At 39.6% G+C, this 23,685-nt stretch overlaps 1 protein-coding gene across 1 annotated transcript in view; it reads left to right on the top strand.

Moving 5' to 3' along the window:
- Window positions 1–23,685, top strand: part of LOC136863709 (cell adhesion molecule Dscam2) — a 1,676,531-nt gene that overhangs the window by 1,366,026 nt on the left and 286,820 nt on the right. Inside the window, exons 16-17 of the mRNA XM_068226050.1 lie at window positions 8,711–8,859; window positions 17,938–18,066. Coding sequence (XP_068082151.1) covers window positions 8,711–8,859; window positions 17,938–18,066 — 278 coding nt within the window. The remainder of the gene's footprint in view (window positions 1–8,710; window positions 8,860–17,937; window positions 18,067–23,685) is intronic.

The raw sequence follows: 23,685 nt of genomic DNA on the forward strand, positions 1-23,685 counted from the left end.
TTGATGGAGGAGGAAGGAAAACAGAACTCCTGATATTGTGTAAGACACTTCTCGCACTCTATGAAATGCAAAATAACTTGATCACGGCCATCAAGGGAAACATGACTCACTTTCGTTAAAAACAAGTACATGTAGACAACGTAGAACTAAACAGCAGTATTTCTTAGAGCCACCGTTATTTACACATGTCGTAGCCATCTGTGCTTTATTAAAGAAGTCTGAGGAGGTTCAAGAACTGTACCCTTATGTTCCTTCCCTGATATGTGTCCCATTTAGATAACATTGAATAGGTTTCATTCTGGAATATGGAACTACACTTAATGTACTGTATTTTGTAGGTCAGAGTTATTGGTATGTTAAACAAACGTTTATGTGACATATTTTCTAATTAAAGTAAGAGTGCAACGTTGGCTGAACAGAACAATACTAGAAACGATATGTGAGAATGTACTCATTAAGGCGAGTTACAGTACAATTAGATGAATAGTGCGAATATATTATTTCTAGGACTTTACACGTAATGTCATCACAAAATGGACATAGAAAGCATAAAATATCAAGAGACATGAGTGGGAAATATGTTTTTAAGAACGTATCCAAAGTTTAGGGGCATAATTTTGCTCTAAACATTCGTTATCCTATGTCCATGATATTTCTGTACATTTCCCTCAATCTTCTATTTTCTACGAATATTTCATATTCCAATAATAAACGGGGGAAGAAACACGTGTACTTCGATGAACTAAGATTCTCAGCCGTGTGTTCAAGATCACGTACACAGCATGAAACTGCGTTAAAACATTTCATTAACTTCTTTATAGCGTGTTTTTTAGCGTGATACTTTCAGTCCATTTAATACATGGGTACAACGCTCAACTTATCAGACATGGAGGAAATCAATCATCGGGAGGCATACAGTGTGTGCTGCCAGTTGACGTAAGTGAAGGTCGGAAATATGCTCAGTAGCAGAGTAAAGTGAAAATATGATATTCCTCCGAGCCAACTTCTTGAAACTGCATCATTAATTAGAAAAGAGAAGAAATTACAAAACTTATATCAATTCAGGAACTCCAGACTGCTGCTCCACTCTCTTACTGTAGACTTCATCCTGCTTTATGAGAGAAATTGTCTGTTCTGGATTTTTAATTCCTCGATTTTCTTCACAACAAGCAAAAAGACCTTCCGTAAATTTGAAATTAAGCGAAGACATGGACGGTGAGTGAAATATAACATAATTTTTGTATGTAAATTAGTTAGGTATTTTATTCCAAAATATTTTTAAAATATGGAATCGATGCTTAAATCAAAACTGGAGAGTTACTTGAATCAGAATATATTCATTTTACTATTGGAAGTTATTAAACTACAACATTTTAATTAACTGGAAGGTTACCTGTTAATTCAATAACAAATCGACTATTGAAGAGGTCACAATGAAATCTATGGACAAGGGTTTGAAATTTCGTGTATTGAACCTATGGCTGGTATAATGTAAATTATTAATGAGATGCATCACCAAAAATATTTGAAGATACAAGGTCTGAAGAGTATTTTGAGTCCTTGTCAATATATGACATGACCTTCCCGATTTGCGGTTCAGCCCTGTGCTCTTACATGGAGAATGTCATGGAAATGAAAAGCGTTATCCTGATTAATCATATGCCATGCACAATTCACCTAGCGAAACAGGTGAATCTAGGGTCTCTACTGGTGTCTAATACATACTGAGAAGTTCCGTTTCAGCACTTTCCAGCATTTCTAGTGCTAGCCGCAAGAGTTCACTAACAGTTGAAGCGTGTGCACATGGTTATGAGGGTATTTAGGGGTTGTAGAAAGGATGTAAAGGAGAGGCCATATAAGTCTGTGGCAAGAACCCAACTAGAGGATGGTTCCAGTGCATGGGACACTTACCAGGATTACTTGATTCTAGAACTGGAAAAATCCAAAGAGGAGCAGCTCGAGTTGCTCTGTGTGATTTTCGATAAAAGAATAGTGTTACGAAATGTTGCAAAGTTTGGCTGTGAAGACTGGGGGGGAAAGGAGACGGGTTGCTTGACTAAGTGGTATGTTGCAAGCTGTCAGTGATGAGATGGCGTGGAATGACATTAATAGACGAATAAGTTTGAGTGGTGTTTTTAAAAGTAGAGAAGATCACAATATGAAGATAAAGTTGGAATTCAAGAGAACAAATCGGGGCAAATATTCGTTTATACGCTGAAGAAAATGGAAATTGCAACACCCAGAAGGAAGAAGGGTCAGTGCTACATTGCTGCAATTAAACATGCAGGACAAGTTTTCGGTTGTGATTCGATGATTACACTTCCAGGTCCCCCTGACCGCAAGTTTGGACAAAAATCAATACAGGATGTGCCCACCACAAGCTGCAATAAATTGATAATTCGTCGAGGCATGGAGTCAATAAGGCCCTGGATCGCTTCCTGAAGAATTGTGGCCCATGCTTGCTGCACTGCACGGGTCAGTTGTTCCAGAGTTGTGGGTGGCTGAGGACGGTTGGCCAGTTGTCGACCCATCATGTCCCACACATGCTCAATAGGACTGAGGTTCGGGGATCTGGCGGGCCATTCTAAGGTTGTGATGTCGTGGAGAGCTTCTCTGGAGATGCGTGCAGTGTGAACCCGGGCACTGTCCTGCTGAAACATCCCATTAGCAATGTTCGCCATCATAGGGACAACCACTGGATTGAGTACCCTATCAACGTACTGTCGAGCAGTCATAGTGCCCTCAACAAGCACTAATTGTGATTTCACATTAAAGCCAATAGCTCCCCAGACCATAATGCTTGGTGTTGGCCATGTGTGCCTCTCGACAATAAGATCTGGGCGGCCCCTCTCCCCGGTACGTCGGCGCACACGATTCCGGCGATCACTGCGGGCATGACAGAAGCGCGATTCATCACTAAAGACGACCCTATGCCATTCGTCGACCTACGTCGTTCTGTCTCGACACCAGGCCAGCCTTACACGTCGCTGTTGTGGGGTCAATGGAATATCATCTGCAGGGACACGGGCTCGTAGGCCAGCTGCACGCAGGCGATTACTAACTGTTTGTTGTGTAACGTGGGGTGCCACAGCTATTCGAATTTGCGCTGCAGTTGCATGGGGTTCTATCCGAGCCATCCGAATGATGCGGCGATCCTCTCTCACAGTTGTCTGTCGCGCTGGGTCTGTGCCAGGTCTACGAGTGTGGGTACCTTCATTTGACCACTGCTGCCATACACGTTGTACCGTAAATGCCTGTCGGCCAACACGTGTATCGACAGTTCTTAGCAATAATCCAGCCTCACACAGCCCAATTATCCGAGCCCTCTCAAACGGCGACAGTTGTTGATAGCGTGCTCTTCTCTGTCGTCGAGGCATGCTTGACGGGGAACATTTCACTGCACAGACTGCAAGTCAACTACGCTACTCCAGAGTCCGTCTACTGGAGTTGATTACTCCGCGACCAATCACGTGGGGAGACCTGTAGCAACAATCCAATGGGTCTGAAACTTTGATCTTTTACATACCTACATGGCATCGTTCCATATCTTGAAAATCAACACAAACGACCAATGCCTTCATGGTGTTGCAATTTCCATTTTCTTAGGTGCAGGTAGGGGAGTTAAGGATGGGAATAATTTACCAAGGGAGATGTTCAATAAATTTGCAAATTATTTGCAATCATTTAAGAAAAGCCTAGGAAAACAAGAGATAGGGAATATGCCACCTGGGCGACTACCCTAAACGTTGATTGATTGATTGATTGATTGATTGATTGATTGATTGATTGATTGATTGATTGATTGATTGATTGATTGATTGATTGATTGATTGATTGATTGATTGATTGATTGATTGATTGATTGAGTGAGTGAGTGAGTGAGTGAGTGAGTGAGTGAGTGAGTGATTGATTGATTGATTGATTGATTGATTGATTGATTGATTGATTGATTGATTGATTGATTGATTGATTGATTGATTGATTGATTGATTGATTGATTGATTGATTGATTGATTGATTGATTGATTGATTGATTGATTGATTGATTGATTGATTGATTGATTGATTGATTGATTGATTGATTGATTGATTGATTGATTGATTGATTGATTGATTGATTGATTGATTGATTGATTGATTGATTGATTGATTGATTGATTGATTGATTGATTGATTGATTGATTGATTGATTGATTGATTGATTGATTGATTGATTGATTGATTGATTGATTGATTGATTGATTGATTGATTGATTGATTGATTGATTGATTGATTGATCGATCGATCTTAGTATCATTCAACTGCATTTATGTTCGGTTCCGCAATCTTGAACACAGGAGACAAGCACTGTACGAAGTGAGCAACGCAGTCTAACAATGGTATTTTTCTCTCCTATATCGACAATTATACTACCGTAGGAGGTTGCTGAAGGATCAAGTATAATACTGTTGATGGTGAATATACCACATATTTTAGTCTTATATGAAGATCTTTTCAATGATTGTTTTCACTCTCTTTCCTCAATTCTGTGGATGTATTTATTGGATTTGAATATTATAATCCATCTACATTGATAAAAATCCTCGATGCCATCAAAGTTACACAGACGGAACCTTTTAAATCCTACAGTATTTCACTTAGAACTTCGAGATATCGACATGTGTTACACTGAAGTTGTAATCCTCAAGAGTGACATAAATGAAAAATAAATGTAACTTCCTGTTTAGCTTTTCCATCGTTTGAAGAAGACATTCATGTTCTTCAGAACGAACATTTCATTTAATACGGACTGCAAGGATCAACTATTTAAAACTCAGCTTAAAATGAATCTTAAGAAAAATTATTGGAAATCTGAACATAAAATATGTCGAGCAACAAACTTTCTCAAAAGGTATAACAAAAGGAGATAAAACTCTATACAGGATTGCGGCTTTTTAAATGTTACACCAAGATTCCGTTAAATAACCAACATAGGATTTACAATCTTCGCTGATAACGAAATGGCAAATTATGACTAAACTTTGTCATGTTAATCGACTGGACTACCAAAGCTTATCCTACATTCACGTTTTCCAGACGTAAGAGAGCGATTTTCAATGTATTTATGATATACGTGTGCCGATAAGCAAGTACAAAGACTGTATAAACGTAAAAATTAAGCACTGACAGTCAATGAGACAGAAACGAATCCTATTTCATTATTGAACATCCGTTGCATGGTTGTAAAATACTGTAATTTGAATTTTAAAATATTACACACATGCTTTTGTACGACTTTCTCCCCAACAGTGCTCCACTTTGAGAATGTTTATGATATTATAATAATAATAATTTCGTGCACATGCCATCAGAGTTTATAGACATTCATCATCACTACAGATAAAATTTGCATTGTATGTTAATGTCATGAAGCAGCCAGGATTGCAGAGCGGGAATCATCAGTCTTGTTAACCTTTCGATAAGAGTGAGTGTAGATATAAAAGCAGTAAAATCAAAAGCTTCCCTGAATTCAACATCCATTCATATTGTTAAAAGCAGTGAAACAGAAGTTTGCAGCGAATGGCCTACGATAAAGGGAAAAAATCTTAACATTTTGCAGTGACTGGTAAATAAGGAATCGATGAATCACCTGTGACGTAATTTATGTACTTTACGAAAGACATCTGGACATCATACGTTACGTAAGGTATCCTTCAAAACACACCCAGTCTCTTCAAAAATTTGTCATAGCCGCGGTGTCATGTCATGCCATTCATTCTACGCTTCATACATGGTCGGGGAAAATTTAGTTCTATATTCGATTCGCAGGAGTATAAAACTGTTACAGAGGTAGCGTCTAACGTCTACAATTCCTTATTTCTTACTTCATGATTCTCTCATTACGAGCATCCTCCGCTTTAAACTGATCATTAGCTGTTTAATCTCAAAGTCAATTACTAAATTTTTCATAGGAAGTGCAACTGAATTAGAAATGTATAATTCGAGCAATATTTAGAATCTCGCGTATATTTCAAAGTCATCATGGCTTATCTACTCCTTAATATTAATACTGACCTAAGAATAATACTGCACTGCTAGCCAGGAACTTTGTACCTCGTCTTACCATCACTGATTCTGTGTTTATCATAGACTGAAAGAAGTGCAAAATTGAAGAAAGACGTTTGCTCCACGCATAAACTGCCCTTCTACAATGTGTATAACATATGATGAAAAACGAAAATCCACAGCCTGTTTCGAGTCATTCGACTAGGTCACGAATGAAATGAATGAAGCCTCCATCTAGCGGCGAGGATAGGAATTGTGCCGGCTGCCGAAGCCTATCGCACTCCTCTGGGGCAAAGTATAACATATGATCCATACGTTTTTATATTTCAATTTTCTACTCTCCTCATTGTTTACTCTTATTGTCTACATGCAACGTGTGTAACTGCGTCCTGTTTCTGTACAATACCTTCGTCTTAGGACTGATGCTTCACTAAAATAAAACTTTCAGCCAGGAGTGGGCAGGACGTCCATTTCACGCAATTTCACCCTCCGCTGAACATTTAAGTGAAAGCAATTTGCTGGGATTCACTATATTTAACTTGTGTGGCCAAGTAATAAATGGTTGAAAACAAAAGATTTTTCAAAATAGTCCATTGAATTTCAGTTATGAAACCTACAATATGCTAAGTAAAGAGAAATTTTTATTAAAAATTTAGTAAATTGGCATCATAACATTATTGCAATCCTGATACATAGCGTGTGATTTTACCGCCATCAAGAAAGCTATGCAAGCATTGCCACAGAATGAGGACACAAAAAGAAATACCGTGATCATTAAGAAAAAAATTAAATGAATCTAAGGTTATCTACTGTAATTAAAATTATAGGAAACTTGCTGAGATTAATAAAAGTAACATTAGAGAGATAATTTTTTTACAATTTCCAGCTTGTCGAAGAACGTTATTAATTTATTAAGTTCCACTCGATATAATACTAAGAAGACTCAGGAATTGGGTTTGTTCTATTTAACACTTCATGACTATATTTAGTTCCCTCGTAACAAAGTTTTGTGAGGATAATTTACTAATAGTTCGTGTAAAGGAGGAAAGAAACCGTGAGTTACATCCAATTGTGAGATTGATTCTTAAATAATTAAATTCTAAATTTAACTTTGAATTTCGTCCTTTATTGCATTAGGTTTTTAAACCGAGAACAAATCCATCTCAGATTTGAAGTTTTCCATTACCATTCCTGATCTTGAGACGTAGCCCATAATACTCTAACCACATTCTGAAAACTTTTCAATTCAGTATTTTTTTCATGTTTTGTTCCATGGCGTGCACTGAACACCATCCCAGCGCTGCTGGGGTAAAGAACTTTGTATTAACAATTTATAATTATTCCTTAGAGCGCTTTTTATGTTTAAAAATTGCGAACATCTAAGCCAAGCCAAGTACAGCTGTCTCGACAATCCGCTCGCACTACCGCAGTTCAGCTTCTCCAGCGAGCTGGGTTTCCTTTCCGGCGCGATAGAGAGCTACCCACAGCGAAATGTAAGGTCGCTTGGGTGCCACACATTCACTTGAAGCTTCCTCGAGGCTAAGTTGTGGCCCCTCACCCGACAGCAATTTACGGCGACAGGCCAGCTAGCTTAGGTAAGGGGTGTTAGTTTTAATACTTGACACTCGAAGTCTTCAGCGCCACACACTAGAGACTGAAAGGAAAATATCAACATCTTAACAGTATAGCCACTTGCACATCGTCTTGCTAATAAAAATAGAGACAGTATATGAAATCAATTGTAATATAGAAGAATATAGTTTAGTCTTGGGTTCCAGCATGTATACAGTTCTTTCGAGCATTTCACTGATGGCGCGTGTAGAGTATGTGTTCCGATAGCCGCAGAAAAATATTTAGGTTGCCCAGCATGAACACAGAGTTAAGCGCGAATGGTTGTCTGTGATGGTGGTATATAGCGAATTTCTGTAGTGTTCCTCTTGGATTATAGGTGAAGGTTTCGCGAGTTCTGTGGCATTCTTTATGAATGTAACGTGTGTTATACGCCGTGACAAATAGTTTCCCTTGTTTGTCGTTGATGCACGTACACTCAGTATGCGAGTGAAACTATAAAGCTTCAACGACGGTAAAATACCAGATAAATTTTGCCAGTTAGTTTAGATTAGGCTGTTTTAGTAAAAAACAAATAGTTAGTGAAAACCAGGACTGTACTATCACGAAGCGTCACCGGATGAAAATGTAAGTACATTGTTTAAAATCTGTTGTAGATTAAGTTATGATGGTGTCGTCACTGCCGTGAATATCAATTTGAAAGTATGTGCGAGAGTGTGATTGAAAATATTCTTGAAAGATCTTTCTCAGGTAGACCTTTCCACGAAAAATGCAGCCTTATAAAATGGTAATGCTGACTTTAGAGAATGTAGTGGAGCTACGATTGTTTATATTTTAAAAACTTCTTTGCATGGGTAATGAATGTGTTCAGCGCACACCACTGTTTTTTAATATATAGTGAGATGGTAACGGTTTTGTTTATATGTAGTAAGATAGTAACAATTAACCTAACAATACAAGTTTGCTCTTGTACAAAAAGTTGTACCATGAACAAGATAATGAACTATATGTATAAAATTAAATCGATCCGATCGTGCTTCAAATTCCTCGTTCTGAAATTATATAGGATGATACTAATCTTCATATATGTTACAGATACATAATAAAAACCACGCCATTGTCTCATGGGGTAATGTCCGAACTAAGTATTATGGAGGCTTCCCATTTGGATCGTGGAGAATACACATGCTTCGCAAGCAACGCATATGGGCAAGACCATACAACAATCCAACTACTGGTCCAAGGTAAGTCAAATAAATATAACTTAATAAAAGTTGCATTATAACACCATAATTATATTTAAAGGAAATAATTTACACACAAATTACTACCTACTGATAATATTCTGTAAAGCCAGAATTTAAGAATATGTATTCTCCCTGCTTTTATCAACTTACTGCTAGTGATATATACCAGGTGGCTCTCGAACGCAGTACTTTCTACTGATAAATGCCCCGCATGCACAAATGATGAATGGGATGTCTACCAACTGATTTTCACAGGGGAACTACTGCCAGCGGGCAGGTTACGTCAGAATATGAAGAGATAAGAAACGGAGTGTCGCTTGCACCATGTTACTCGGCGCGACTGGTCTAATGCACCCCTTGCATTAGTAAACATCGTTTTCGACCGCATAGTTCTAGGCTGGTGTATGGTACAGCCGCACTATATTTGCTGTCTGCATATCGGCAATGGCTATTGTGATCAGAAGTGGTGAATACACAGACATTATTTTAAGCTGGACAACCTGGTCGCAGTGCAACAGAAACTCCAAACAGACGTACGCCATCTACGCACATATTTCGACGAACAGTATTGGTTTTTGTTCCGTACAATCTACTCTTTTATCGAGTTGAATGTCTACACATGTATAAATTAATAAGTTATTAGATTTCATTTACTGCATCTTTGGCGTGTCTACAAACAGTAGCGGCGGTTAGGGGGTGGGGTGAGGAGGGACAGTCGCTCCCACCCCCACTTTTTAGAGTAAATATTACATTTTATTCCACTTTAGCCAGCTGAAACTAGGAATGATTTTAAAAATGCTATTTGTACAAGCCTTGTTGTCTTATATGCTAAATCTTTCCTTTATTGTATAGCGCTACGGCAAGTGGTGGAGTCTTTGCATGTGCTGTGAGGAAGGGTAGTAGGGGTACATATTTTTTGCCGAGGTCGTGGCCACTGAGTTATAATTCCCCGCTTGCCGCGCGCATTCGTCAGTCTGGCAGTCTCTCTACTGTCTGTTAGTTTCTTAGTTTGTATTCGAATATTAAATGATTTTTAATTGCATAATCATGCCGTACATCTGTATAATTGTACCGGGCGAGCTGGTCATGGGGTTACGGGCGCGCAGCTCTGAGCTTGCACTCGGGAAATAGTGGTTTCGAATCCCAATGTCGACAGCCCTGAAGATGGTTTTCCGTGGTTTCCCATTTTCATACCAGGAAAATGCTGAGGCTGTACCTTAATTAACGCCACGGTCGCTTCCTTCCCATAAGTTCTATCTGTGTCGGTGCGACGTAAAGTCAATTGTAAAAAAAGATATATTTAATTGTAATTGTAATTTCAACGCGAGAGAATACCAACTTTACTTTCACCGGACTAAATTATTTCGTTTGTATTATGTTATTTCATATGTAAATGTAATTAGTCTGCCCCGTGGATTAGTCTATTACGGTAATAGTTTTTTATTTTGATTCAATGCTGTTTAATAAAATTTTCACCAGGTCTCACAAACATACTACGGGGCATTTACTTAATAAATAACATAACACAAAGAAATACTTTAGGAACGTTGGTATTAGCTCCCGTTGAAATACGATTACAACTGATTTTATTTTACAATTGGCTTTACGTCGCACCGACATAGATAGGATTTATGGCGACGATGAGACAGGAAAGGGATACGCGTGGAACTGGAAGCGACCGTGGCCTTAAATAAGGTACAGCCCCAGCACTTGGCTGGTGTGAATTTGGGAAACGACGGAAAACCATCTTCAGGGCTGCTGACAGTGGATTCGAAACTACTGTCTCCCGAGTGCAAGCTCAGAGCTGCGCGCCCGTAACCCCACAGCCACCTCGCCCAGTATAATTACATAGATGTACGGCATGATTATGCAAGTAAAATCATTTAGTATTTGAATACTCACTAAGAAACTAAGAGACACTAAAGAGACTGTCAGACTGTTGAATGCGCGCGGCAAGTGGGTGAATTATAACTCAGTGGCCACGACCTCGGCAAAAAATATGTACCCCTACTACCCTTCCTCACAGCACATGCAAAGACTCCACCACTTGCCGTAGCGCTATACAATAAAGGAAAGATTTAGCATATAAGACAACAAGGCTTGTACAAATAACATTTTTTAAATCATTCCTAGTTTCAGCTGGCTAAAGTGGAATAAAATGTAATATTTACTCTAAAAAGTGGGGGTGGGAGCGACTGTCCCTCCTCACCCCACCCCCTAATCACCGCTACTGTTTGTTGACACGCCAAAGATGCAGTAAATGAAATCTAATAACTTATTAATTTATACACGTGTAGACATTCAACTCGACAAAAGAGTTGATTGTACAGAACAAAAAACTAATAGGTCTACTGCTCGGTGAAATATGTGTGTAGATGGCGTACGTCTGTTTGGAGCTTCTGTTGCACTGCGACCAGGTTGTCCAGCTTAAAATAATGCCTGTGTATTCACCACTTCTGATCACAATAGCCATTGCCGATATGCAGACAGCAAATATAGTGCGGCTGTACCATACACCAGCCTAGAACTATGCGGTCGAAAACGATGTTTACTAATGCAAGGGGTGCATTAGACCAGTCGCGCTGAGTAACATGGTGCGAGCGACACTCTGTTTCTTATCTCTTAATATTCTGGCGTAACCTGTCCGCTGGCAGTAGTTCCCCTGTGAAAATCAGTTGGCAGATATCCCATTCATCATTTGTGCATGCGGGGCATTTATAAGTAGAAAGTACGGCGTTTGAGAGCCACCTGGTATTATAAATCGAGGCCGTTGACCCAAATGTTCGGTCCCTTTAAACAACAAGCATCATCATCATCATCATCATCAACAACAACAACAACATGTAATGAATCAAGCCAGCCTTGAACAATAAGGCACTTCAATCTCGTAATAGTAACATGGAGAGGAAAGCTCTTAATTCCACTATTAAAAATAAAATGCGCACACATTCTTAACATTGAAGCTTTCACGGCCCGTACTTGCGGACAAGATATGGGCTTTTGGGTTTATGCCGTGTCAAGAAAACAAGATGAAACTCTTTACGTTTCACAGAGAACTTTGCTCTGCGTCTTCAGAAGGAAATCTCGGCTGTTCCCGAGGAAGACTTCTACAATAATGAGGGTTTGAATTTAAGAATGCTTTACCGTTGGTGCTGTTGTGGTTCGCTCATTCCTCACCAGGTGGCTCGCTGTATGCTGGCACAGCGCTCCAAGCGGGAGCAGACGACAGCACTAAGCTCCAATTAAGATGTTATATCACACCGTGTGTGCCGTTGGTAGCTCTGGTTACCATACTGTTGGGAGCGTGTGATTATCAATAGTTGATCAACAGTAGTAATGCACGTCATTAGTGGTAATGTACGTACGATACTGATATAATATAGTATAGAATTAGTAAATAGGTATAGCTTAAGCAAAAAGGTCATAGAAAAAGAGGCACAGATAATAATAATAATAATAATAATAATAATAATAATAATAATTGAACGATGGAAACGCGCAGTAAGAAGGAGCTAGGCCAAGAAGTGAAAGAATATAGGAACAAGAGAAAACCAAAGATTAACAATATAAAGAACATATATTGAACAATAAACAAATAAATAATGAAACATTTTGCAACAAGATAATAAATCGAAGACAAAAGTTTGATAGATAATGAATTATATAGAGGAAAGCTGAGAAGATAAGAAAAATGTGCCACATTTACATTACAGATTATAAGAAACGTATCCAAAAACCGTACGAACAATATAAAGCGTACAATGACGAATATGAAAGCGGAATTAAAAAAAGGAAACAAACCTGAAAGAAAAGAAATGCGACGGGAAGGGAAAGGGGAGGAGGTGAGGCAGGGATCGAACTGGGGAAAGGATTCTCTTCGCCGGGTGTGTCTATACTGCGGGATCAGTTATTATGATAATTATAATACAAAGTAGCTTCGGTCCTAGAAGGTAGATGATGTGATTACAATTTTTAAATTGTCCATAGCGCAGTTCGTGATTGAAAGGTTTTTGTAGAAATAAAGTCTTACATATGTGATTTGAAGATACAAATTTAAGCCAGCGGAAGAAAAGTTCAGCTGTGGCAGATGGCCCAATAGAAAATTTAATGTCCAAATAACATAATGATAAATTGTGCTCACCAAATTACTTTAAGAAATAACAGTCCGGATGGAAGTAACATTATACAACGTAGCACAGTTATTTTGGTGCTCCACCACTCCGAGACGAAGGCAGACTCCATTTTTGGAGCAGCGGAGTGGGAATATATAGCAGTACAGAAAGATCGAGAAGAGTAAAGAGGCTGAAAGCCAGCAAGTTCCAGAAGCGTCATTATCACGTGTCCAATAGGTAAGCACCAGCACACACAGGACGGAGAAGGCGAAGCGTGGAGAGGATGACGTCAGAGTCACGTGATGAATAGAGTAGCCAGACCACAGGTGAGCGGAGTAGTTGAATGCGTGGAGCAGCGGCGGCGTGATCGGAGAAAATGCAGGCATACAAGGTAGGGAATATACGTAGTATACGCGGAGATCGTAACAGTGCGTGAGAAGTAACATCAAGGACATCAGATGAATCGGGGACGAATGTGGTAGAAGATACAAAAAGAAACTAATAAAATGCAACGAACGACACCAGGATAGAATAAACCAGAGCTGAAGAATGGAAAGAAAGTGTGTGGAGAAAACCAGAGGATGATAATGATGTGGGACGGTGTTGGAGGAAGGGCATAACCGGTGTACACTCGTTATAAAAGTATGACACTTAACACATACGTTGGAATGAACCGTCTGGTGATGGCGAACGTATGAATTTGGAAAACACCGAAACGAAATAACAATAGAGAAAGGACAGGGAAGAGAACTACCTATGACGCTCACCACGAGAGCGGCACGACATTGAAAGCCATCAAATATCCAGGAGGAGATGGACACACTTAAAGTCACCTTCAAGGGTAATGGTTACAACGATATACAGATTCATGGAGTACTGCATTCCAGAGGGACAACCAAGCAAAGCTCATAGAAATAAATAGCAAAGGCCTACCTGCCTTACCCTCACAATACCACAGACCGAGTTGCCAAAGTCCTCCGCAAGCACAATATACAAACCGTGTTTAGCACCGTCACTAAAATTGCTCACAGTTTAGGTAAAGGCAAGTACAAATTGCCCCCACTATTACACCCTGGGGTGTACAAAATTCTCCGTACTTGCGGCAAGGTATACATTGGTCGAACATGGTGGTCCATTGGGACTCGCATCAAGGAACACCAAAAATATGCGTCTCAACCAGCCAGACAAGTCAGCAATAGCTGAGCACGCCCTATCGTCGGGTCATGATGTCGTGTTCCAAGATTTTCGAGCTCTAACCCGCACTAAACACTACACTATACGGTAAGCTGTGGAAATCCGTAAAAAATACTAACAATTTCAACAGGGACACTGGCTGTCAATTAAGTAATACACGGTTGCCAGCCATTAAGGATTTACGTAGGTAGTTCTCTTTCCTGTCCTTTCTCTGTTGTTATTTCGTTTCGGTGTTTACCAAATTCGTACGGTCGTCATCACCAGACGGTTCATCCAGACGTGTTTAGTGCCATACTTTCATAACGTGTGTACTCTGGTTATGACCTCCCCACTCCCACAACGTATCACCTCATTATCATCCTCTGTTTTTCTCCACACACTTTCTTCCCATTCTTCAGCTCAGTTCTATTCTATCCTGGTGTCTTTTGTCGCTTTTTTATTTGATTTGATTAATTTCTATTTACTACTTCTACCGCACTCGTCCTTGATTCGTCTAATGTCCTCGATGTTACTCCTCACGCACACACGGTGTGATAGAATATCTTAATTGGAGCTTAATGCTGTCGTCTGCTCCCGCTTGGAGCGCTGTGCCAGCATACAGTGAGCCACCTGGTGACGAACGAGCGTACCACTACAGCTCCAACGGTAAAACAATCTTAGCCGGGCTGAGTGGCTCAGACGGTTGAGGCGCTGGCCTTCTGACCCCAACATGGCAGGTTCGATCCTGGCTCAGTCCGGTTGTATTTGAAGGTGCTCAAATATGTCAGCCTCGTGTCGGTAGATTTACGGGCACGTAAAAGAACTCCTGCGGGACAAAATTCCGGCACATCGGCGTCTCCGAAAACCGAAAAAGAAGTTAGTGGGACGTAAAGCCATTAACATTAAAACAATCTTAAATACAAACCCTCATTATTGTAGAAGTCTTCCTAGGGAACAGTCGAGATTTCCTTCTGAAGACGCGGAGCAAAGTTCTCTGGGAAACGTAAAGAGTTTCACCTTGTTTTCTTGACACGGCATAAGCCCATATCATGTCTACGTGTCAACACATTATTTCTTTTACGGTCTGCTTACTGTACTTACTGTTTGTAGATATGATACGCGTGTAATATTGAATCTATAATTTAAACGGTAGCAGTCACCTACGACTGTACCAACTACCTCCAGCAGATCGTGAGGAGTGTTGGAGAACTTTGGATTGCTACTCAAAGCATATTCGCTCCGTGACACAGGGAATATATATTGGGAGCCATTGGCGCTTTTCAAGTAACTACACTGTGTTCTTGTAGGTACTCCCGAATTCTTAGATGTATTTCTGATGAAAATCCAGTCCTTAAGGCCACTGAATATATATAAAATAACTCATTATTCGAACCCAACATTTCAGCCAAGATATACATGGACTTCCTTGAAAGTAATAAAATGCATTTTATATTAATTCATCGAAGTAATTGAGGTACTGCACAAATTATTTTTAAATTAAAATAACAACACAGACTATATTGAAAAAATCGGTTACTGGCCTTTAGTTACCAACCTTGTATCATTCAGTTAAGTAACCTCTTAACCAGGTAGATTTACCTCGTTATAGGCTGCAAAATAAAAGATCAAGCCGTTGTATTGTTCAGTTTAAAATACTTAATAAATTGCCATAAATTCCAAAAGAACTACCATTCAATGTTTTCAGATGTGAGCTTAAAAACTGGTTATTATTTATTTATTTATTTATTTATTTATTTATTTATTTATTTATTTATTTATTTATTTATTTATTTATTTATTTATTTATTTATTTATTTATTTATTTATTTATTTATTCTTCTTTATTTTTTCTTTCTTTCTTAATCCGTTTACCCTCCAGGGTTGATTTTCCCTTGGACTCAGCGAGGGATCCCACCTCTACCGCCTCAAGGGCAGTGTTCTGGAGCGTGAGACTTTGGGACGGGAGTATACAACTAGGGAAGGACGACCAGTACCTCGCCCAGGTGGCATCAGCTGCTATGCTGAACAGGGGCCTTGTGGGGGGATGGTAAGATCGGAGGGATAGACAAGGAAGAAGGCAGGAAGCAGGCCATGGCCTTAAGTCAGGTACTATCCCGGCATTTGCATGAGGAGAAGTGTTTTCTAAGGAAGGCCTTGGTAACAATCATTATTTCATGAAGGCAAATAATTTTTTCCACGAAATGTAACCATATTTCAGCTGTTGTTTATGCATTTTGCTTAGAGCATGTCACATCGCGTACCGATCGACCGTGTGAATGGTCTCGACCTCGCATCTCAAACGTAGGGAAAGAGAACTACAACAGGGGGACGAGAATAGAGGAACTTTTTCTGATAAAAAGACTCAGGCTTGATGCTGGACTTATTGAAATTCCTGATATTGAACCCGCGTGTACACTATCAAAAATTATGCATGAGAAGAAAAGTTCAGAATCACTTTAAGTTGCCAATAAGTAATTATTTATATTGTGTGCCTGTATTTACAAAAAGATCACGTCCACCTCTGTAATATAACGGTTGGCGCTATTAACTGCCTTCCTCGGGGGCCCGGTCTTGAATCTTGACACTGCCAGAAACTGGTATGTGGTTAAAACGGTGCCTGCAGCTCATTTCCATGAGGGGTGTGCTTGAAACGAAATGCACCACCTCAGGACGAGGACAATAATTTACGGATGTAAAATACGGTATTTCTGTGAGCTGTTGATATTGCGTAATGGAGGCCTATTTTTGTAATTATATTTGTCTACTGCCTTTCCAAATCCATTTTCTTAGATTGTAACGGAATACTATAAAATTTAACACTTTGGTCTGTGGTACAGTACGGTATATTATTATTATTGTTGTTATTATTATTATTGTTATTATTATTACTGGTATTATTATTGTTTTGTTGTTGTTGTTGTTGTTGTTATCTGCAGCTGTAAGAAGTTTTATTTGCTGTAGTTTAAGATTCATTTACATGCTATATACTGTAACTACGTAAAATATTAAAATACATTGTTACCTTAACAACTGTTTGAGGATTTGTGAGGATTCTTGTGAAAAATTGTGATATCTTACCAGTACATTTATTAAATAGTGATGGTATTGTAAAAATTTATGTAGCTCATATGAGGTTAGTTGCTATTACTATGGTCGCCTAGCTGTAAGCTTGCTTTTGGCAGATGGCGGGTTCGAGTCCCACCAATGGCAGCCCTGAAAATAGGTTTCCATGATTTCCCATTTGCATAACAGGCAAATGTTGGGGATGTGCCTTAATTAATGCCAATGCTGTTTCCTTTCCAGTCCTAGCCCATTCCTGCCCCACCATCCCTGGAGACATATCTCAAGGTAGTGTAAAGTTAAATCACTAGTAAAAGAAAAGTTATCATAACAAGAACTTCAACGCTGTAGTTTAACTGGTAGTAGTATGATAATATCTTTAAAGGAGCAATGACCTATATGCTAGGTCCCTTTAAACAACAATAATAATCATCATAATCATCATCATCATCAAAATCTCTATCTAAAATATATCTTTCTGAGATCCCATTGTCATCAATATCTTTACATAAAACATCTCTTCCTGAGATCCTTTCTTCATCTACTTTTACTGTGAATATTGTTAGGTTATATTTTCTTAACTGATATAAGGTCGTTTAAAGAGATCATTCTAATGATAGTGAAGAGTCTTCTGTTTTGTGTTTGTAAACAGTTTCAAAGGAATACCATTTGCAGTGTATTGAATATGAGACATATGCACATTGTTCAGATATCCTTAATTGTATTTCAGAACCACCAAACTTCCCTCGCAATCTTCATGTGGCAGAGCAGACGAGTCGCTCGATCTTATTGTCCTGGTCGCCCAGTGGCGGAGACACGCCTGTAACCTCGTATATCCTGCAGTACAAAGAAGCTAGAGGTAAGTGTAAAACTGAAATACAGTGAAACTTTATCATAATCAATGATGCTTACATTCCCCATACTGAGGAGATAGGGTGGACCACAATGAGAGCCACACCTTCTCTCTGGCCAAGGAGATGGGTTGTGGTTAAAGAGGAAAGGAGGATAGGTGACGTAGGTGGAATGGTGTCATAGAGAATTAGGGGTAGAGTTACATTTGGCCTCTTGGCTAAGGGGTCGTGACACAAGGACTTAGGACAATTATCAATTTATATACAGCAAACATGGACGTTTACGTAAATATGTATTTTCAATAACATGGAAAGGCCTACATCTATGTTGACATACTCATTTGACCTCTGTATTTGACAGTAAACGTAAATTGATGAGGAGGTTTTTTACATCAACTGTGACCTCTGCATTTCAACTAAGTACTGTACATCAACTGGCGAGCACAATAACTTTTTATAAAATTATTTTTAGTTTTTAATTTGTTCCTTTTACTTCTTTTCAAAATGATATCTGCTTCCAACCTATAATGCCTTCCTTTTACATAGTTGGACATATTAGAACAAAATTGGTACGAGACTCACAGTGTGAATAGACACATAGAAAACTGAATTTGATAGCTTCACAGGGAACAATATCAAATATATACACAAATATATGGGCAGAATTAAGATGACAAATATATGGGCAGATGGACAGTGCTATGATCTGCTAACTACCGGTACTGTTACAGTGAGAATAGATTAAATTGCATACACTGGCAGAAAATGAAATCCCAACACCGAGAAGACATTAGTTTATAAGAATGCAATTTAGGCTAAGCAACTATCTAGGTAATATATTTATTTTATTAAAGTTTCCAGGTCAGTGGTTCAAGTATGCGCGAGAAGACATGTGATATGACGGTACATTAATAACTGCTGGAGTCACCACAATTTCAAATACGAGCATTAAAACGTGCATGCATTGTGTCGTATAGATGCTGTTTGTCATTTTGTGGGATGGATTCCACACCTATTGCACAAGGTCAGTCAAATCAGCAACAGTTAATGCTGGTATTGGATGATGCTGAATTTGTCATTCAATAATATCCCATTCGTGCTCGATGGACTAAAGTTCTGGTGATCTCGCAGACCAGGGCAACTGGTCGACATTCTATAGAGAATGTTGGGTGACAGAGTAGTATGAGGAGGAGCGTTATCTTGTTGGAATACACCACCTTGAATACTGTGAATGAATGGCAGCACAACTGGTTCAGTCACCAGTCTGACATACAAATCCTCTGTCAAGGTTCTTGAGATAATGACGAGTGCGCACATTATGTCCTGCGAAATCACCTCCCAGACCATAAATCCTGTTGTAGGTCCAGTAAGTCGACACCGCAGACAACTTGATTCCAAGCGCTAACCTGGCCTCCTCCTTAGCAATCTACGGCATCACTGGCACCAAGAGAGAAACGGCTCTCATCTGAGAACCCAGCAGATCTCCACTCCGCCCTCCGATGAGCTTTAGCTTGACCCTGCTGAAGTCAGAGATGGCAGAGATTCAGGGTTAGTGACATGAACGCTACAGGATGCTTGGCTCAGAGTTGTCCCTTAAGTAAGCGATTTATTACAGTTTGCTGTGTCACTCTCGTGCTAACTGAAGCTCTAATGATTGGTGCAGATGCAGTACAATCCACCACAGCCGTGCAGCAAATACAGCAGTCTTCCTTCTCCATAGTGGCCAATGTGTGGCTGCAGCCTGGTCTTCTTGAGACAGAGCCTTCCCTGACTATTGTTGCCAACATCAGTGCACTGTGGGTACACCCCTGCCAAGTCTTCCTGCAATATTGTGGAAAGAACATCCACCTTCTTGAAGCCATATAACATGGCCTCGTTCAAATGCAGTAAGCTGCTGATACTGTCTGCGTAGAAATGTTTGACTCGCATCTACCTAACACCATCAACACCGGACGATATCTACGCTTACGAAGTGCACAGTGCATAATAAAACAAACTTACTTTGCAAGGTCATAGTGGCGCTACTAGCACCACTCTTCGTTGTGGATATCCAGTTTTTTGGAAAGGGAATATGTCATAGAGGTGGATCCTAACAGGAACGTTGGATAAAAGATGGAGTTCAGGATAGTGAGATGATCAGTAATGGAGGTGGGGTGTGCTTTGTGGGGTAGGATTTAGGGATAACAGTGTACCTCAACACAGTCTCTTCTTATGGAGGTGGCTGGTCTGTGAGTTGGGTGAGGATTCGTTGGTAATGGAGTGGGGATTGGATTTATCAGACCGGGCGAGTTGGCCGTGCGCGTAGAGGCGCGCGGCTGTGAGTTTGCATCCGGGAGATAGTAGGTTCGAATCCCACTATCGGCAGGCCTGAAGATGGTTTTCCGTGGTTTCCCATTTTCACACCTGGCAAATGCTGGGGCTGTACCTTAATTAAGGCCACGGCCGCTTCCTTCCAACTCTTAGGCCTTTCCTATCCCATCGTCGCCATAAGATCTATCTGTGTCGGTGCGACGTAAAGCCCCTAGCAAAAAAAAATTTTAAAAAGATTTTTCAGAGGGGGGTCTGAGAATGACCTGTAAGAAACTAGATGTTACAGGGTTGGTTGGGTATAGGGACTTGTCAGGGAAGAGGAGGGAGACGAGCACACAATTTTGAACAGGCATCATCTTTCAGATGTGCGAACACACCATCCGAATATCATTTATCTAGCATAATTCCTTCTTGGTGCTGGGATTTCATTTTCTACCAGTGTATATACACTGCAAGGTTGGTTGGGCAAATAGTGAAATAGATGGTGAAATGATGAATTCCAAGATATGGTACTGAACATTCGGATTTTAATATCGTGTGGCTACTTCTAGCCGAGTGCATCCCTTGTAAGGCTGACCCTCCGATGAGGGTGGGCGGCATCTGCCATGTGTAGGTAACTGCGTGTTATTGTGGTGGAGGATAGTGTTGTTATATGTGGTGTGTGAGTTGCAGGCTGTTACAACACAACAGTATAACAACCAACTCTACCTTGGTGTCTCCAAAACTTCCCAATCGGTAGTAGTTGGCAACACTGGACTTTACAAGAAAATAATGGAAATGAAATACTTACCACGATGTCCAAAGAAGAAAAGGCATGAAAAACGGACACTCGGTGCCAGAGGCTATGTGAATCAAAACCCTAGAGAATATACTAACTATAAAGGAAAGACAGATTTAAAATTTAAACCAACTTTAATGGATCTGGACTTCAATTCTCAAAGGACAGTAATAACTTTCGAACTTACAATTCGATGATTAAAAGAAAAGAAGAAAATTATCATCACATTAAAAGAAAAGATAAAATAACTTGGGTCGACCCTTGAAAATATAAGAAATAAACCTTGGGATCACAATCCTTGAAAACCAAATTAATCAATTTAATTAGTAGAGCAGTAATGGAATAATTAACGGTAAGTTGAGGCTTGTTTCTCGACACGTCTAGTATAATTCACAGATATAACTGAAGTTTACCAAGATTAGGCGAAATAGAACCCAATAGTAATTAAATTAAATAATGGAAAGCAAGACGTATTTCAATTTTAGAATTAGTAAACTGGAGTACAATACGAGTCCACACACCGGATCAAAGATACAATCGACAGCCATCAGCTGTTTTTTCAACACACGGAAACCATCTTTGTTTACAACAGTTCCCATAGAAACGAATCACGTGTCGCGATTAAAGCATGGCTTCAAAACATTATCAGATAGACATCGACCAAACAACTCCAACTTACCGATTTTCATCTGTGATCCACCGAAATAACGCTTAACTATCTGTTACAAGAAGTTTTGAAATGAAAATTTACCAAAACATAAGAAATCTGAGTCCCGATTTTAACAAATTACATCTTATTAACGCCAGAGTAAAGGCTACTGCGTGATAAAGAAATTCCTCTTGATAACCGTAGTTTAAAACATACTCGCAATTCACTTTTTTAACTTGTTCAGTCCAAACCAAAAATCTTGAGGATTGTGGAGATACCTCGGTGGGAAAGGGTATTCCTGCAGATTTCATCACGCAGGGTACTTACAATTTCTCGGAAGCAAATATAAGTTGATAAACAAACCACAAATCCAACTAGAATTTGTGGCCGGTTGGCCACAAATTTAACCAGGGTCGAAAATCAACCACATCTCGCTCGTCTTCATCTTATTGATCGGGTTTCTTTTAAAAAAACCAAGTATCCGCGATCAAGTTCCAACAGTTTGGCTTCACGATCTCCAACAACAACTAGAAGAAAACAAAACAACTACGCACATATTGTCGAAATCGATCGATAATTGGCAGAGCAGCGCTGAACTTCACGCTGTGCTCACAGATGGTAGTAGGATGCAGTTCAGATGGAGCGCTCAGTCTGATAGCCGATTTTTCTACTAGTAAGAACCGCTTCTTATGAATCGTGTACAATTCCATCGGGCTTCGAACGACCTTTAAATAAGTTCCAAGTCCATGCATACTCGAAATGCGTGATATATATGCATACGCCATAGCCTCCCCCAGCAAAAGCTCAACACGGGTGAGGCCAACCGCCCACCAGAGAAATTTTTTAAACAGATGGATATCGCATCGAAAACTTCTCTAGCATCTTTAACTAAATTTGTCACTCTTATTTGACATATTGTAGCAGTAGCAGAGACGTTTGACCAAATATGGGAGACATCCAGTTTGGTTACTAATAATTTGTCCTCCTTTCAGTCTATGACGTTTCACAGTTCTTTCGTGGCAACGAACTTCCAACCAGTTAACTTACCACAGTTCAGTAACAACTAATTTTCAATCCGGTAGCACGTCAATGAAAATCTTTCAAAAGTTTATGTTGCACCAAGCTTTAAGAGAAAGGCTTGCAGGTTATCGGAACCCAATAGAAATAATCTAGACCATCCATTACTTCGCTAACACAACTTCGGGACTCCAAGCTAGAGAAGGCACGGTTACCTTGTTTCGCAACCCACAAGGTAAAAAGAATAATAAATTCCAGGAAAAATAATAGGGGGAAAAGAAAGACAGTAACCGAAAAACGACTGAATGAGTCATTGCATCAATATTTACAATTAATTACATCCCAACCTCATCACCAACAGGTATCAGGCATCACCATCACCCATAATCATTCAGAATAATTAGTAAACTAGTCTAGGTACAACTAGAGAAAGGATATCATTAAATAACATTACAGTGCCCAGACAAAGAAATTCAAAATCAAATCAGAACTTTTCACGCACAGCACAACCACAGAAGGAGTCATTAAAATTTCCCAAAATAAGTGACAAGTAGTGCAATTTGTTTAGAGCAGCACAGGTTCACATCCAAATGCACACAATACATACCCCAGAAGAAAAGGAAGAGAATAAGACGGGGAAGAAAAGGGGCATGTAGGGAATCATCATGCCAGCAGAATAGAAACAGTGTTTGTAACAAGTATAAGAAAAACCACAAACGTTATGATTTTTAAAATCACAACATGCCGACCAAGGAGAAACAGGATGAACACGGTTGGAGACTTCGAGCTCAATTAGATGGAAGGTACGCGTTATGTTTGTCATCAACAACAGGTTCATCGAATAACACCAAGCAAAGCATAGCACCAAGATAG

This window comes from Anabrus simplex, chromosome 2, assembly GCF_040414725.1.
Source record: "Anabrus simplex isolate iqAnaSimp1 chromosome 2, ASM4041472v1, whole genome shotgun sequence".
In the NCBI taxonomy this organism is placed as follows: Eukaryota; Metazoa; Arthropoda; class Insecta; order Orthoptera; family Tettigoniidae; genus Anabrus; species Anabrus simplex.